We start from the raw sequence: 18,041 nt of genomic DNA, 5'->3' as shown, positions 1-18,041 counted from the left end.
TCTTCATGTCAGAGTTATATAGACCAAAGCCTGCATGTACTTTTATCTAGGCTCAGTGCATTTACAGAACAATCCAAATGTGGAAGGAGAAGGATTAACCGATGCTTCTGACATTATGGTGCAGGTCTGAGATTTGGGACATAAGACTTCAGCTCTGCCTATGCCTGCCTGCACAGCCACAGGCATCTCACTTAACCTCACCGTATTTCAACTCTTTATCTATGAACACATGGTAAAAATGCCTCTTTCATTGCCAAGATTAATTCACATTGTGTTTAAGAGCCCACAAACTGGTTCCACACACAGAGGAACGCAATTTGACATTTCAGCAGAGATAAACTACACTAAAGAGCTTATATTACAAGGGCTCAACTCTGGCAGATACTAAGTACCCTCTTTTCCACTAAGCCTGTCTCCTGCAGTCAGCAGCTCCCTCAGCCCCTTCAGAGGCATGTTACCCTCGCCACCCAATGCCACATCAATGCCATTTGCTTAATGACTAGTGTCAGTTCCAACCTAGGTGCAGAATGAGGTCCAAGCACTAAAGCAGACGACATCAGGTATCTGAATCCATCCCTGGAGCTGTTAAACTTGGACTATAGCTCCTTGCAACAGGCTAAAGAAATCCTCCCACTGAGCATGCAGAGGCCTGAGGACCGTGTGTCTAACGAGGCTGTATCCCCACTCATATTTTAGCTTGGCAGGTCTGGTGCTCCTTTCATCTTTTGCTTCAGGTAGCTCTCTTTAATTAATAACATTTCTGAGTCGACACAGGGAACTTTCCACCCAGAATGAATGGCCCTCTCTCATTAGAACCACGACTTGTCATGATGTATTCAAGAGCAGAAGTGTGATTCATTCCCTTGTCTGGGAATGAGGGGTGTTGCTGGGGGGTGGGGGGGAGAGGAGTCTCTGTAATGAGTGACTGATATTTGCTGAAGTTGATATGCGACTCTGTCGGCTTGAACTGCCTTGTCAGGACAAGCCTTCAAGAAAGGTGATGTTCCTACTCAAGAGGTTTTCCTCATTAAAGAAATTGCATCTTAACAAGAGGGAAGGGGAGGGCTGGCAGGAGAGCTGCTGTCTCCCCGACTCCAGCCTGATTCACACACACCAAGAACTGAAAGCAGGTTGATGCAAGCACAGTCAGTAGAGGATTAGTGCTCCGTTTAGAAGCCCTCTCACACAATGGATTCTCTCCAGCAGTAACCAAATCCTTCCAACAGGTGCACCTCCTGATGGTGCACCACACCCATGACAAGGCCTTTGGTAGCATGGCCGAGGAGCTTGACTCAGCTAAACCTCCATAAGCCCTTCCCAGATGCTTGGTGTTCTGGGCACCCAGAACTTCCTGCGTTCTGGGCACCTGGCTCCTTGTGACTACTGCTCCCTGTTGTCTGAGGGAAGACAGACAAACAGCTCTGTGGTCTTCCAAGGAAACTCCAGTGTTCAAGAGCAATCAATCTGTAGCCACACAGTGCCTCATTTCCTGAAGATCCCTGAGCCAAGCAGAGGCTTTACTGATCCTTTAGCAGTTGAGTTTACATCTTGAATGCTGCAGATTCAGCAGTGCCAGACACCATCAGCAGAGAGCAGTACTCTGACAATCGCTATTCCTCTGGTGCTTTTGTTTGAGCTGGGAGTGCTACACACGTTGCAACTCCTGGCTTATGCAGGGCTATTTCTCCACCTTATCCCCATATCCAACACTGACAGGCTTGAAGATTCCTCCTCATTACAGCCACTTCCCTGCATCCAGCTTGCTCATCCCACTCTTCCCTGGCACCTACCAGTGGTACCTACTGGAAGCCCTCACAGTAGACAGGTCAGTTCAGAAGACACCATGCCTCAGCTCTAGAACAGCTCATGCAGACAGAAGCCAAACTAAATGCCCAGGTCATTACTGGAGAAGCCAGGAACAAAGCTGCACGGTTTACCAGCCAAGCTAAGGAGAACAGAGGACAGGAACGCCAAACCACTCAAGACATGGGTAAGAGGACTGCGGCTATGCAAGCAGCTGTCATTATTAGGGAAGCTGAGAAAAGAAAGAGCAGAGTTAGGAGTGGACCTGTCACAAGTGGTGGCTCCTTAAGCCAGGAAGCGTTGCACTCACCTCAGTGTCCTCAATTCCTCTGGAACCCAGCCAGGTGTCTACCATGCAATGCTTCCAGCAACACTCCTCCAAATGTGGACAAACAGCACCACCTCCCTTCCTACTGCCCCAGTGCCTTTTGTGACCAGCATGTGGTCTCAACATGGTAGCAAAGGGCATCAGCTACACTGCAGCTCTTGTAGGGAAGCATGGGGTGATTCCCTGGAATACTTCATGGATGTTCCACGTCTCTGAGGCTCCGTCTCCCTGTCTGAGCAGCCTTGTTTCAGCTCTCCGCTTTCTCTCTTTAAAAAGAGATGCTCAGTTCTGCTTTGCTAAACCCTATTTGGCAATGTGTCTAAACACATGCAAACTTAATTAGTTCAGGAGGGAGACTCGGCATTTGTGGTGACGGATAAAAGTAATGGGAAATGAGACAAGTCAGAGCTGGCAGGGAGTCCTCACTCAAGCCTTATCCACTGGCACGGTGCTAATCAGATGTGACGCTACACGCTGCAGCACCCAATCGGCGACGGAGCAGCATGATGTGCTACTCACCAGGCGGCTGCAGCTAGACTCCTGCTATCCATGTACTTGGAAACACAGAATGTATTTTCTGCTTTGCCCTGGAGATGCTTTAGGATTGAATTCTGAAGTTAATGGTTTAAAAAAAAAATTTAAAAGGAAGAGGGAGAAATGAACCACTCGCAACAACCTCATGGCCAGGAGTGGAGTCTTCTTTTCCAGCTGACTAGTGAGGGACAATCCATGCGAGAGACCACTGCAAATGGTGAACAGTGAATCTCCACTCCAGAACAGCACGTCCCCCTGAGCCAGCTCACCTCACAACCCCTATGGCTCACCAGAAATGCGGTTCATCTCTACCTCTATTTGCCTGCTGTAGAGCTCTGAGGGAAAAAAAAAAAAAAAAAGCCACCCAACACATCCAGGTTGCTCTTTCCATATAGACACCAAGTTAGGATGTCATTACCCGGGAATCTTTTCAGCCCACTGCAAAAGCAGTGGAAAGATGGGCTTGGAGCAAAGATAACTGGTTCCTCACAACCACCGACAAAGTGGTAAACTGGACTCTCACAACAGCAATACAGAGTAAAGAACAGAGAAAACAGAATACATGAGAAACAGAAGCTTAGCACAGTAACTGTGCTGGTCTCTAACAGAAGCTTAAACATGATATATAAAGAAAAATAACTCACTCCTAATTTTAACACAGAAATTTGCAATATGTATGAGCTCTGGACACAGCCTGAGCAGACACCCAGATTCTGACTCAAAAGTTCAAACATCGCCCCTCTATCTCTGTCTGGAGCCAATTTCTCATCTCCACTAGTGCTTGTGCTGAGCTTTGGACCCCATATCTCATGTTTCACTAATCACACCAAGAAAAGGCAAGGAGCTGCCACTCTGCAAACACCACTCGTCAGGGAAGAACTGGTGCTGATTGCTCCTAGACTATGTGCAGTTTATTTAGGCCTCCAGCTTGAGGAAACCGATGTCACGGTGAAAACCAAGTAACTACTAATGAGTTGTGGCTGTCAGTTTAGGATGGGATGTGTCAAGCCCATGCTTTACTGGGGTGATAACAACAGGAGCCTTTATCCAGCACCACCGGGAAATGAAAAGCTGAAGCAAGATTACACAAATCCTAGAGAATTCAGCTCCATAGGACACTGATCTGCAAACGCTTTTGAGATTGAATGAATTTAAATTTTGGACATATAGTCCCATTCTTATAATAGCATTTTTAGGTTGTGGCCTAGCTATTTTTCCAACAAAACATGCACATACAGTGACACTTGCAGATCAGTGCAGGTCCCCGCCTGGTACTGGCCAGATATTCACCCAGATGATGAAGATAACCTTAACAATAAGAACACCACTGGAGCATGCCAGACCCGGCTTGTATTCTGTTCCAAAGACTACTCTGCGATTCACATTGAGTTACTGTGCCAAGATGACAGAAAAATACTTAAATGCAGGAAGTCAAGTAAGGATCATCACTTGATCATCCATCTATGCACTCAGAAATATCCATCCCTTTGGAAAGTATATTGGATAAAAGGCAAAACGTCACAAAGCTCCAGTTTAAACTTTTCCTGAGGTTCTGAAAGGTTTCACTCACTATAGGGAATATCCTAGGCAGTGATCTTGCACCATGTCCAGCATCCACCTGTCTTCTGAAACAACTCTCCTCTCCCAATTATGCATGGCAAACAACAATTTCCCTAAGAAACAATGACTAGGGACAGCTGGAGGCTTGCAAGGACAAAGACATATGCAGTACAGGCAATCATGGAGCAATAAAGCCCAGGAAAATCTCCCTCCCCTCCCATACTCACATCACTTTCAAATCCCAGTCTCCACAGGTCACAAAAATCGACTTGACGCTGGGATCTAAGAGGCCTTCCTTTGCCATCCACTCGTCAACCCTCTGAAAGGAAGGCAAGAAAAGGGGATGAGTTTTGCAGAGACAGGCCGAGCCACAACAGTTAAACTCAGATAAGCTGCTTGCAATCAAGAGAGAAGAAAATTGTGATCTTATCCAACCTCTCCCTCTCTCTCTTCTCTCTTTGCTTGCCATCTCAACAACAGCACGTTTGGACCTTTGAAGATTTCTGATAGGAGACATCAGGCAACCAGAGGAGAGATGATCTTATCAGACACCGCAGCAGCTCTGCTTGTGGAGGGATGAAAGTTGTGCAGCGTTAACGGGACGATACAACTGTGCTGTTACCTGGCATTTCTCTTCTCCCTGTACCAAAGAGGCTCGTAGGGAACATAACTTGTGTCCCCTCCCGTGAGGAGAAAAGACAGCTATATTGAGATGGCTTCCCTCCCCTACAGCATTTCTCACATACTCTAATTCATATAGCACCAGGGGGATATGGGCAGGGGGAAATAATGGAAGGGCTGGGCATACATAGACACTGTGTGGCAATAAAAAGCAAAGCCAGGTGTCCCCTTCCTCTCCAGGCTGGATCCCTCTTTCCTTCTTATAGTTCTGAAGAAGTGCTTGTTCAGGGTAGTGTGAATTTAAAGTGCATCCACTATTCCTGATCAACTTCCCACAGGGACAGATGTTTCCTCTTCAGAAATGGGCAATGTTAACCAGGAGGATGCAATCTACTTCAGGGATTAAGGAATTAACCTAGACTGGACACCCTGCATAGACAGAAGCCCTGCAAAGACACTTATTCCAGCGAAAACTAGCAAACTACGTGCCCAAAATCTTGCAGTGGCAGGCAATCAGCTGTTATTATGCAACCTCACTAGCAGCATTTTCAATGCCTGAGCAACAGAAATCCCTCCTCTTTTCCTTTGCTTGACACCTTTCACTCCTGAGTAAACCAGCATGCCTCTGAAGCTGCCTGACCTGAATCTCATTTTAACCTAGAAGCATGCTGCTGTATGAACACCTTTTCTGTCCAAATTAAAAAAAATTACATAAGTGGTTCCACACTCTAAGAAGCTTCCATAGAAACAGAATGAACCATTTTCTGGAATACTCCAGTAGTGATCTACATTCACCCATCCAGGCAAAGAGGGCTCACCCTCCTGGGGGAAGCAGGTACATGCATCCACACGTTTATGGACAAGACTGGTATATACTCTCTGGAGAGCTGGGGGTTTGCATGGATGTGAGACATCACCTCTGCAGTGCACCATCTTCAGTCTCATGTCACTGCCACAGCCTTTCCTACCAGGGGTCGATGTTTCTTCCTGGGGCCAACTGTACAACAGCCCTCTGAGTAAAACTCCCCAGAAAAGCAGCATCCAGTCTCAGTCACACTCCCTTTGGCTGATGGGATCTCCCAGCCAGACTCACATGAGCCTGCCTGGAGCTGGGGACAGCAGTGGTAACCTTTCTAAACTCCCTGATGTGAGCGCCCATCAAGTGCTGTCTCCATGGAGGATTTTAATGCCTTTAATTTGATTTCCTCAGATAAGCAATTGTTGCAATTATTCTGATTAGCAACAATTAGGTAACACAGCAGTGGAGATCCTGACAGAGACAACGAATCAAACATGAATCTGCAGCCCAAGTACGCTCTGCTTGAGGAGGTTTCCTTCACTATCTGACTACCAACAAAAGCTATTGATGGAGAAATATTTCCAAGCTAATTAAGCCTTAAATGCTCTAGGAATTCCACATTAAGCAGATGGTATTATTAGGGCTGTATCTGCATTCACACATCCTTTAGATTAGATTTCAGAGGCATTTTCTTCTATACTACATGTATTATTGAGCATTTAAATAGGTAGAGAAAATAATTTAATAAAATGCAGAGGGAGGGGAAAAGAAATGAAAGCAGAATCTCCAGGAGCAGTGGTCTTGAGCAATGTCATGGTGCTTTAAAACTGGCTCAAGAAAGAATCGCCTCTTCTCCTATCCACTGGCAGGAGTTTGGATATCTTGTCAGCACCCTTGACATGAACAGCTGGAGATGACAGATCAATGGTTCAATAATCTCAGCAGTGTGTCACCAGTGTGACAGCAAATGTTATTCTAATGAAGCTGTAATCATAGTCAAATTACGCGGTTCGATTCTCAGCAAGGGGAGGGTGCAGGGGAAGAGATGAAGAGGGGACTACAGGACCAGAGGTCAGAGTTTGAGAACTAAAGGTTACTCTGCTTACCTCAAGCACTTGCTGGAGGCTCGGCTGCCCATCCACCATGCCTTGAATAATCCCAGTCAGCTGAAACAGAGACAAATGGAAAGCAGTCACCAGAGCAGCACTCAGAAGATCATTAGAGAGGTCTACTCTCCTGTCCATCTTTCTGTAACCAAAAACATGCTCCTGTGACCCACATGGGTGTTGCTCAGGAATCAGCCACAGCAAAGTGATCCTGGCAGCTCCCCAGCCACAGGCAAGAAAGAGCACAGCTGCATTCCAAATACAGACATGTAGTAGGGCTCCTACCCACACCACAAAACTGCAAATTCTCAGCATGGCAGGGTCCACTTGGGGAGCAGTGTCATGCACCAACCAGCATGATACCCTTTTTCAACATGCCTTTCAGCGTTTTTGGTGTTGCCTTCATGTATACAGGCAATGGTAACTACCAAAGCCTCTGGACATTCCTCTGCTATCACACTGACACCAAAATTTGTTTAGTGTTAGATGAACCAAACAGAAGAGTATTGGTAAGTGAGACCTGGAGTGGACCCAGCCATCCTCCCCTGAGCTGGGCAGCCAGCATGTGCACTTTCCCACAGTCCATCACAGCATTCCTCTGTGGTTCAAAATTGTATTTAAAATAATGGAATGAAATCTGAAGAAAAGCACTTTCTTCCAGAACTCTGTCTAGTCTGTTTTCCAGGAGGCTCCTTAGGAAGACGTCCTGCGAACAGATATTCCTACTAACTGCTCCTAGACTGCTCAGCTGTTCAAAGCTAAACACATGCATTAAAAGATGCAGTTTTATGGGCCTCTGCCTGTGTCTGCCCAGGAGAGCTTGAGGCACATGGAAAACAGATAATTTTTCTGTCTGCCTTCCAACTGACAAAACTGTCTTTTAACATATTGAATATCGGAGTTCAGTAGCTTGCCATCAATGCATCCAAGTAATTAAAAAAAATCATTATTAAAACAAGTGCACACTATGGGATTTCACTTCATATGGCACTTTCCTGAAGCTACACATTTCACACATTCTCATAAAATAAAGGTCAAGCACAACCTAGAAGCATCCATGCCTGGATCCATCTGGAAGACATGGCATCCAGTTATGAGATACTGATGGCCCCACCATCAGCCAGGAGTAAATCTTCCACACAGACCAGCTCAACGTACAACATAAATCCTCTCACAAACCACAGGGCTCAGCTTTATTAAGTATGTGGCAACTGAAGGAAGGTAAATGGTTTCTATCTCTCAGTTTCTTTGGCTGTTTGGCTTACAGCACTGAACTTGGAGGATAGAAAAAGAAATGATATTAAACTCCGATTAAACTGTAATTACATTTAATGAATACCAAATACCTGACTCACTGAATAAACTGTTAGTGGAAAGATTATTTTCTCATAGTGACTCCCATGAAATGGCAATACATACCTTTTAGGGAAAGTATTTTAATTTTAAGAATGCAGAGCTCCTCTAGGTGTGTTTCTCAAGTTCATCAAGCCATTATGAAGTGGAATTTTAAGAAAGTGGAGGGACAGAGACACTCTCTTATATTTCAGAAACTGTTTTTATATTAATCTGTATTTTAATTGGGTTAACAGCTGCTACCTACAGATTTCCATACTCTGAGAAGCAAATAGATTTGAGGAATTAATACATGGCTCTTTAGAGCAGTTTTTAAAGCTGGCACGGTTTTTGCTTTTCTTGCCATCTTTCTCTCCATGCATTCTTCTGGCAGAGGTGGACAGCTCACCTATGGCAAAGTGCTGGTTCTGTCTTTCTGACAGCAGCTCAACCCAAATCCCTGGAAGTGACCGACAAGTGTGTTCAGAAAAGAATACAGAATCACAGAGTTTGTTTTGGAAGGGACCTTTAAAGTTCATCCAGTCCAACCTCCCTCACAATGAGCAGGGACATCTTCAACTAGATCAGGTTGCTCACAACTCTGTCTAACCTGACCTTGAATGTTACCTCTCTGGCAACCTGTGCCACTGTTTCATCACCCTCAATGTAAAAATCTTCTTCTGTATACTTAGTTGACTAGTTTAAAGTCATTATTCCTTGTTCTGTCAAAAGTGGGGCCGAGCTGAAAAGTCTTATAGGCCCCCTTAAGCACTAAAAGGTCACAATAAGGTCTCTTGGGAGCCTTCTCCTCTCCAAGCTGAACAACCCCAAAGCTCCCAGCCTTTCCTCACAGGAGAGGTGTTTCATCCCTCTGCTCATCTTTGTGACCCTCCTCTGAATCTGCTCCAAGAGGTCCAAGTCGTTTCTGTACTAAGGATGACAGGTAACCTTTCACTGTCTCAGCCAGCACTGATGCAAGTGGTTTCTGCCATTCCAGGTACACTCAGGACTGTATCTGTGGAGCACTGCACCCCTGATGCCGTGGGAGGACAGGGTACAATGGCCTCATCCAGACATTTCCCATCAGCAGGAGGGGGGGTAAGGAAGGTGGATGCAGAAGTGCCACCAAGAGTCACTGCTTATTCTTGCCCAAAACTCATTCTGTCCTTCCCTGCCAAAGCCAAGTACCAGCCTGTCTGTACAAGTACACATCATCCAGTGTATGCACACAAGGTTCATGCTGCAGAAATCACACACAGGAATACAAAGGAATGTATCTGCTCCATGGGTGCATTTCAGTACATGTCAGAGAGCGCTCAAAATGGACCAGATTTCTACTCTCTCACCCTTTCTGATACTTCCTGTTATCAGTTATGTCCATCTGCCACATCCCAACCTAGTGCATTGTATCTCTGCAGCATTATCTGGTCTTGCAGCTTTGAAAAAGTATAAAAACGTAAAACTGCACAACTGTAAAATTTCACTGGTTATCCCAAGATGAGGTACTTGGGAACATAAGCAAGCTATAATGCCTTTATCTTGTTGTATTTTTATTGTCTACTCATTCAGGAAAAAAATCAATAAAAATTAGTCATAAAAAGAGAGTAAAGTATCATGAAAAGATCTGTACAAGCACCTTGCATGTAGAGGGAACCTCTCCTTAAACTTTCAGTGAGAATTTTCTTGGGCATCAGAAAAGTCATCTGCATCTTCCAAAAGGGCATGATGAGCTTTATACACCTAACAACAGCTTTTAACAACTTGCCAACACTTTCCATCTTCTCCGCCTAAGCATTCAGCTCACCCCTCAAAATAACCAAGGTTCACAACCTATTGTTTTACAGAAGCAGGTCAGGAGATAGGGGACAAGATGAGGTCTCAGAGTGAGCCAGCACTGGAAGACAGCTCCTGGCCATTGGTGTGGGGAGTTGGAGAAACATCCTCTAGCCAGGGGAGAGCACACACACATCAAAAGGTAAGCAAAGCAATGTCTTGAGGGTGGCAACAAGCTCTCCACTTTTCCAGGCACCCTTCCCATGCTGTGCTGCTGTCTTCAAGAAGGAAGAGGGATGGAAGAGCTACTCCAAACCCAAGGAGTAATGTCAAGCAACCCCAGTAACCTTTCCACACAGAGTCTACATCAAGCAGTTAGACTGCTTAGCAAAGCTAGAGGGGAAATCAGCAGCAGACAGGCTCCCATGTAATGTCAACACCAGTGCTTTTCCTAGAGAGTTTATCTGGAAAACCATCGTATTTCTACTCCAAGACAGTTTGCTGATTACCTAAACACTTGTCTCTGGTGTACAATCTGATAATCAGGCCTGGTCTTTCTTTGCAGACAAAGAGGCCAATAAATCTCACCCTTTTGTAAGTAGAGGTGCCTAGACAAAGCCCTTTACTCGCATTTAGCAAAATGAGTATTTTTCAGAAAACATAAACCAGCAGAAAGTCAATAACAAGTGCTGGAGCAGTTCAGGCAGCAGCACTGCAAGAGCACATCCTGGCTGTGTCCCTGGGGTCTCAAGTGAACCTACACCAGTGGCACAGGGATGATCCCTGCACCTACCTAGCAGAACCCCACTGTTTAGTAAGGTTCACCTGTGGCTCTCAGGGCAGGGCTTCAAACTGAGCCCATACATGGGCCCCGGGAACAAGCCCAGTTACACCTCCAGCATGATCCCACTCTTGGACCTCTTGGCAGCCCCTGCAACAGGCCAGGGGACTGCGCAGCCAGGAAGGACAGGGGCCATGCTGCACTCTAAGTAGCAAGGGGTACAATGTGGGGCTGACCAGGAGCCAGTGATGTCAAGGCTAGGATTAAAACCACCTTCCTAATCCATGCTGTTATAATAACAGAGGACTTGCCAAACCTGGTAGTGGGGCCTTTTTGTATCACTGATACACACAGGTGGGGGTTCTGCAATCATTTTGCCTGCTGGCCTCAGTACTGCCCATTTTCACCCAACTCTGGACATGATGCCAGACCGAGGTTCATGGCAGAGTATGCAGGAGAATGCTGACCTGGGACACGTGTGCCCATCCTGGAATCCTGCAAAAGCACAGCCAACACACACACACACACACACACACACACACACGCACTCAGCTTCACTTGCTTCAAGGCTCCCCACAGGAGACACAAACACCTGCTCGACACCCCGGAGAGCAAGAGAAGACTGAGAAACCATCATTGCAGCACCATAGCATTAGATGGGGTGACTGCTGGTCACAAGGCCATCATCCAGAGAACCTCTGAATGTCCCTAGATTACAGCAGGCTGGAGGCTCTGTTCAGCTCATGAAGCTGAACCACAGGCACACACCAAGCAAGTCATGCAGACTCTTGTGCAAGAACAGAGCTACAGTCTTTAGCAACAGGGAAAGGACGCAATAGAGAGATTTCCAGAAAAAGGAGTTTTGGTTTTCTTGTCTCCAGAATTTAGGTGACTTGCAAGGCCGACATTTTGGGCTCAGCTCTAGAAGATGATGTTGTCTTTAGCAAAGATCAGGTGCAAGCTGTGATATTTATCACGTATGTACAAGCATATGTCCAGCAAGCCTCATGGGAATAAGGACAGCCAAAGTACTTGTCCAGCCTTCTAGCATTAAGGTTGCAAAACCATTTCTATTATAACCCTCTGTTCTCACACATTTAAAGCTTTCTGAAAGCTCTTCTCTGGGGAATAATGCTTTCTGTGCTTAGTCTTTTTTTTTTTTTTGAAGTTTAAATAAAATGCCTTCAGATTGTTTTGAGTTACAGGAGAATAAAAATAGGTATTTCTTTTTACAATGTGAATATATGGAAGGGGCTGGTTGGTTCTGGAGGGGACTCCACCTAACACAGAGGAGTCATTTTTCATCAGGCAAGTACAGGTGGGACAAGCCCTCCATGGGCTTAAGCCTGAGGTAGGGGAAAACACACCATGGTGTTGATGATCCTAGACAAGACAGGGACAGAATCAAGACCTTGAATACACTCATTCCCACAGTAAGTATTTTAGTCATTGAGCTGGCCAAAATTGAACCAATGGACTGATAGGAAAAAAAGCCCGAAGCAAAAGGAACTTAAAGTTTCTTTTGATGATTATAGGAGGGAAGAAAAACACACTTGGAAAAACAGTTAACTATTTGGGTTGAATAAAAAGAAAACAAAACCCACCCCAAATCAACAACAAAACTCAACCCCTGCTCTTCAATTCCTTTGAACCCTCAGGGATTACATTTAACATCTTCATTCCATATCTAGGGAAAGGTGGCCACAGCTCAAGGGCAGCTGTCCTCGACAATGAGAGTAAGCAAGTAAAGAGAGGCCACGTCTTCAGCAATCAGTTCAAGTGGCCCACAATTACATCAAAAAGAAAGTCTTAAAAATACAGACATGAATTATCCTACCACTCTGAAGGACTCCTCAAATCCCAACATGCAGGCCCACAGGAGAGTCATTTAGTGCCTCTGAACCACACATCTGCACAGCACTGTTTTTCCTCAGTCCTTGCTCTCTTCAACCTTCCCCACCACAGAGGAGCACAGCAAAATTGCAAGAGCTCATAAAGAGGTTACAGGATTTTGAACATTAGCTAACACGAGTGCGTTTATTTGGTGGTCACCCAATTAAGACATTTGTTAGCTGTAAATACAATTATCTTAGTTAGCAGATCACAGCTAGAGTTATTTATGAATCTAAACTGAGGTCTTTACACACTACTGCAGTAACAAAGAATGATTCTCTTTGTCATTAACTCAAGGCTGGCATGACACACTGCCTGGCAGCTGCACCGTGAAGAGGTGACCCGAGTCCCTGGTGCAATGGAAACCTGCTTCCCAGAGAGACTCTTGGAGCACCAGGAACCTTTGCACTTTACCTCTGTACAGAAGGGCGTAAGCTGGGGATGCACCACAGGCTGAACATACATGTGAAAGGTGGATTCGATCTCCATCGTCCTGCCATTCAGCTTCAGGATAGGGAATTCGATGATTTCCTGAATAGGGAAAAAAGAAAAGCAGTTGTTCATTTAAACCAAACAAGAAATGAAGCTGGAAATTAGCACCCATCTAGCAAGGTGGCCTGATAGTCCCAAACAAAAATAAACTCAACACAAAGCTCTGTGGAAGTGGGAAGGTGGTGGTGCAGCACAGAGCACATCCGACACCATCAGAACAGATGAGGGTGGTGCTGAAGCTCATCACAGCCAGGACAAGCTGCAAGGAGGGCTCTGTGCTCAGCACTGCAGCTGCACACATCACTGCCTAAGCTGAACCCAAGGAAGGTGATCTCACACCACTCCCATATGCTACCCATGAAGCTGTACTCAAAATGAGCTCACAGCTGTCCAGCAAAGACATCACAGGGATTGTGCCCTCCCCAAGACCACTCTCAACCTTTCCAGACCACCATCCTTTTAGAGGACACCATCAGACAGACAACAAGGACTACTGCACCAAGCACCTCCTTCCCTGGGGAGGCTGAGGAGGACTGCCCTCCTCAACAGACTGAGAAGAGGAGCTGAAAGCTCCCCCAAATCCATCCCTATGGGATACAGCACAGTAGCAAGTCCTGCTTAATTTTCCTCTTTGTAGCCAATTTATGCTGATAGGGAAATAAAAATGTTCCTTCATCAGAAGAATGTTCAATTATTTGAATAATCAGCAATCAAAAATTTACATGGACCTGTTAATAAAAAGTTTAAACAAATCCAGTTGCGATGGATTTCTCAATTATTAAAAAATATACATGAAATTAAAAAAGCCGCCCACTGAATAAAAGCGATAAAATCCTTTGTGTTCACCCCCCTCCTTCTCCACTCCCTTTCTTCCTTTCAGTTTAATGTAAGAGGAGAAGTGACAATTTGTTTGGTGTCTTTAAAGAATAATTCGTCTATGTTATTTAATAGAGATCCATGGCACCAAGGTTCTGGAGTGCAAATGAGCCCGCTGAGTGATATCCATGCAACAAGCCTCTCAAATCACTTCTGGAGAAAAACAGAGAGAGGGAGAGAGAATAAAAAAAATATTGCTTTTTAATATTCAAAAACAGTTTGCAAAATTTAATCAAAGCAGAGCAAAAGCTAACATTTTTACCACTTTGACATTTTTATTAGTGCTTTCATAAATTTTTAAAACATGAACGGAATTAGTTTAACAACAAAAAAAACTGCCTGAAAACATCTGGAAGAGACAAATAAGAAATAATAAAAAACGAAAAAAAAATCCAACTCCTGTGAGTAAAATTAGCATGTGAAAAATGCAGCCGCTGCAGAGGAACTAACACACTTTTTTGGACTGTGGTTGCAACCCTCATGACCTGCAGGCGGAAATTATCATGAGATTACACATATGAGCTGATGACATCACCACCCCACTAGACAGCGGGAGGGCAAGAAGCTGGGTGGGTAAATGGAAACAACAGATAATTTAAATAGCCAGGAGAAACACCCAATTTCCATGGTGGGCAGAGCCCAGAGACAGAGCAGAGCATCTCCCCAGTGCAGCAGGGGCACAGCCCAGACCAGGGCAAATGGAGAGCATGTGCTGCTGAGATGGCAAGTAAAAAAAAAAAAGTAAAAATCAAATAAAGTGTTAACAGTGTGGAAGTGCTCAGGTGTAGACATTGAGCAGTGAAGCTGCACAAGATTAATGGCTTAAGCATTTCCTCATGGTCAGCTGTGCCACACCCTGCCTATGCTGTACTGGATGAGGCAGAGCGGATGGCTGGGCACATCCTTCCCCAGAGCCATTCCACCCCACTGGGAGTCACCAAGTTTTCTCAGGAAAGAGAGCAAACTTGACCCAGGGGCTCTAAGGGGAGGAGAAGACAAATGCCAAACACTTGAGTATTAGCCAGATTGCCTGTTGCGGTGCAGCCAGGCTCACCAGCTTCAGCCACCCAGAAGGACCCATGGAAACCCAAGAGAGCAAGAAATGCTGGATACAGCTGATCCTCCCCTCAAAAGGGTCACCACAGACAGGCTCTGAAAGCAGCAAACTTCTGCTCAGAAGGAAAACAAACTGCAAAGTTTGAACTCAACGGACAGGCCACCATAACAGAGCCAGGCTTAACCTCAGGATAACACCATCCAATTTCTTGAATTGGTCTGGGGCATCTCACTGCCCCTTAGGCCTGCATCCCACCCAGAGGGTGACCATGGAAGCAGGCAAGCCCATAGCAATGCAAGACAAACATTTCCCCTTCCAGAGAGGGACACACACTGGCTGGATTTCATAGCAGAGCTGTGTTGCAATGCTGGGATGTGCCCTAAGGGACCACAAACATCCTCAGGGGCCATCAAGTGGCTGGATGCAAAGTGAGACTGAAAGACAGCCTGCTGCTGATCTGATACACAAAGGCATCACTTGCCTTCCAGAACCAAAGGCAAAAAGCACTTCCAGGAGGGTCAGATTAAGACAGACGGAGGAAATAAAAAGCCATATTTAAAAAATGTGGAAAATTTAACAATATCCAGAATTACTGTAGGTCTGTGGGAAGTGCATGGCCAGGAGCAGGGTGGAACCCCAGAGGCAACTAGAACGTCTCAGGAGAAAGTGCAGCCACTCTCTTGGGCTTATTGGGTCAGTTTTTGAAGCAAGTGGTAAAGAACCATTCCCAAAAGGCTGTTTATCTGCAGCTTCCTATAGCGGAGATTTTTCCAATCTCTGGCAGTGTTTGCTCCACTGGTATCTAAGGCAACAGATACCAGCCCCATGAAATCAGCCCCACTCCTCACTAACGACGTTAGCCAGTCCTGCAATGAAATTTAACCTGTGACACTGCTGTACTTTTCATTTAAACTTTCATTTGGAGAGAAGCAGTGTTTGGAGACCCTGCAGTTTGTCCTGCTAATAAAGACAAGTGTTGGGACCTTTAAAGGTGCCATTCATCTTTTGCCTTTATTAAATTCAATTTTCTTAAGCCCATGATACATCATGAAATTAAGAGTTGACATTCCTGCAGAAACAAAAATATCTATCAAACATAAACAGAAAGGGGGGAGAAAAGAGGCCTCTATTACCAAGAATTTATGGCTTAAAGTTGATCTGTTTCCACTTTTTTTCTCTCTCTCTTTTTTTTTTTAACAAGCATATGGTTTGTTTTAGATATCTGAAATGTTATTACAGATCTAGAATTTCATTAGTAATTATTATGAAACGGTGAGCACTTAGCCACTCATACACACAACCCCCCAACAGGCTGTGATGCAGGAAGGCAGCCGGGTGCTCTCTCACGTTTCACAGCAGCCCAGTGAGCTCAACACGCTCAGCTCCATCTCCACCATTCAAGGACCTTCATTCCTGCTCCTTCAGAGGCAGGAAAGGTGGAGGAAAGCAGCATGAGGGAGTTGAGGGCAGAGATTCACTGACACTTCCTTTCTTCTATCAGAGCTCAATCATCCGTAAGTGTTACCTTGAGATCGTCACATATACCCGCTCCAACACTGAGTACATGTTCCAACTTTGGCAGTGATTTGTGCCAGCAGCATTTGGGGCTTCTAAGCCTTCCCTCTGCCCCCACCGCCAGCTTTTCCTTATAGCACAACCAGGAGTTATGGATATGCTAAAATAATGCTGAGGGTGTCCAGAGGCTGCAAATAGCCGCGAGCTACCAGAAGAACAAATGTACTCATTTGAATTTTGCGAGCACTGCAATTAGGTATTTTATTTAACACTGCAAAGTAACTTGAAAGGAAATCCAGGATTCAAACCACCACCAATAAATAAGCGGCTTTTTATTTTCCTTTCATTGTCAGAAAAGTTGAACATGTTTTCTGTTGAGAAATTCTGCACAAGGCTCCCAATTACAGGCATTTGCATTTATATTGTTGGAACACAGAGCTTCTAAAATCAATATTAACACGCTTAAAGAAAAAAACATCAGCACCCTGTCCCTCCACTCAGCTGTGCCCCTAAACACAGTAACAATAGGAACCTACAGAGCCAGAGGCTTATACAGATCCATTACCAGGTCCACTCTCTTTACAACAATCCTACATTTACGATTTCAAGGTACTTCAAGCAAATCTATGTGGCAGCTTTCTCAGAACTTTTGTCTTTCTGAAAAACCAACTGTTTAAAAAAAAGTTGCAGGTAGAAGTCTCCTGTGCAACCTGCCTATCCCAAGCCAATGGGTTGAGCAGCAGCAGGGTAACTGTGGAATGGCTAGGGACTTTCTTCTAAGAGGGATTTGAAAAATTTTTAATGGCATGTGAAAGCACTGCTATAAACCCAGCCTTTCCATACCCAGTTATCCTACATGAAACTCCCTTCCCTTTAACACCAGAGCAGGAATGCACCAATTCAGCTGTCTTGATCTTCTTGCTAATAGAAGAAATGAACAAGCACACAACTGTACTTGCTAAACAATTTCCAGTCAGAGAAGAAAGCACCTGAAATTACCCTAATTCCCACAGAGGAATCTTTTTGCATATCCTTTTGGATCTGGGTACCACTAACATCATAATAGAGAAAGAATAAAGTGCCCAGCAAGAGCTTCCCAGCTCTCAAAACCTTTTAATCCAAACACCTATGTACAAAGTGGACAGGGCGTGCTTCAGGACACGGAGCTATATATTTGAGGAAGACCGTATGGCCTATTCAGTTCAAAAACTTCCAGACAATAATTTATCCCTTACTCTAACCCCCATGTGAAGAAGTTTAATAAACACAAGAATAAAAGATGCCCATAAAAATCAGAGCTGACTGTTCAAAATGCAATAAAAACAAGCAGAGGCTGTTCAGAGAAACGGATTTTGTCTGATAAGGAAAAGCATAAAACGTCTTACCAAAAGAACCATTTACACCTTCAAAAAAGGTAAGGGCAGAAGAGGCAAGGGAGTGTCTGTGGAGGGACAGAGCTTCAGCACCAGCTCATTTTTCTCAGGGATGATTTTTTCCCCCCTCTCTTTAAAGAAAAAAAAGTCATTTTATGCACAAGGAGCTTATTTCTTAAACAAACACTCGTGTTTTTG

General features: G+C 44.9%; 1 protein-coding gene across 5 annotated transcripts in view; it reads right to left on the bottom strand.

Annotated features, from left to right (window-relative positions):
• ERI3 (ERI1 exoribonuclease family member 3) overlaps positions 1 to 18,041 on the bottom strand; it is a 130,395-nt gene that overhangs the window by 93,674 nt on the left and 18,680 nt on the right. For all 5 annotated transcript variants that reach the window (XR_010081449.1, XM_063407241.1, XM_063407244.1 and 2 more), the window contains 3 exons: positions 12,945 to 13,061; positions 6,752 to 6,811; positions 4,453 to 4,544 (listed from right to left, as the gene is read on the bottom strand). Coding sequence is in view for 4 of the 5 variants with exons in the window: in XM_063407241.1 (XP_063263311.1) it covers positions 4,453 to 4,544; positions 6,752 to 6,811; positions 12,945 to 13,061 (269 nt within the window). In the remaining variant the exon portion in view is untranslated. The remainder of the gene's footprint in view (positions 1 to 4,452; positions 4,545 to 6,751; positions 6,812 to 12,944; positions 13,062 to 18,041) is intronic.

This window comes from Prinia subflava, chromosome 10 (genome assembly GCF_021018805.1).
Source record: "Prinia subflava isolate CZ2003 ecotype Zambia chromosome 10, Cam_Psub_1.2, whole genome shotgun sequence".
NCBI classification, from domain to species: Eukaryota; Metazoa; Chordata; class Aves; order Passeriformes; family Cisticolidae; genus Prinia; species Prinia subflava.
The sequence above is the reverse complement of the archived record's forward strand: the minus strand, read 5'-3'. Positions and strand labels throughout refer to the sequence as shown.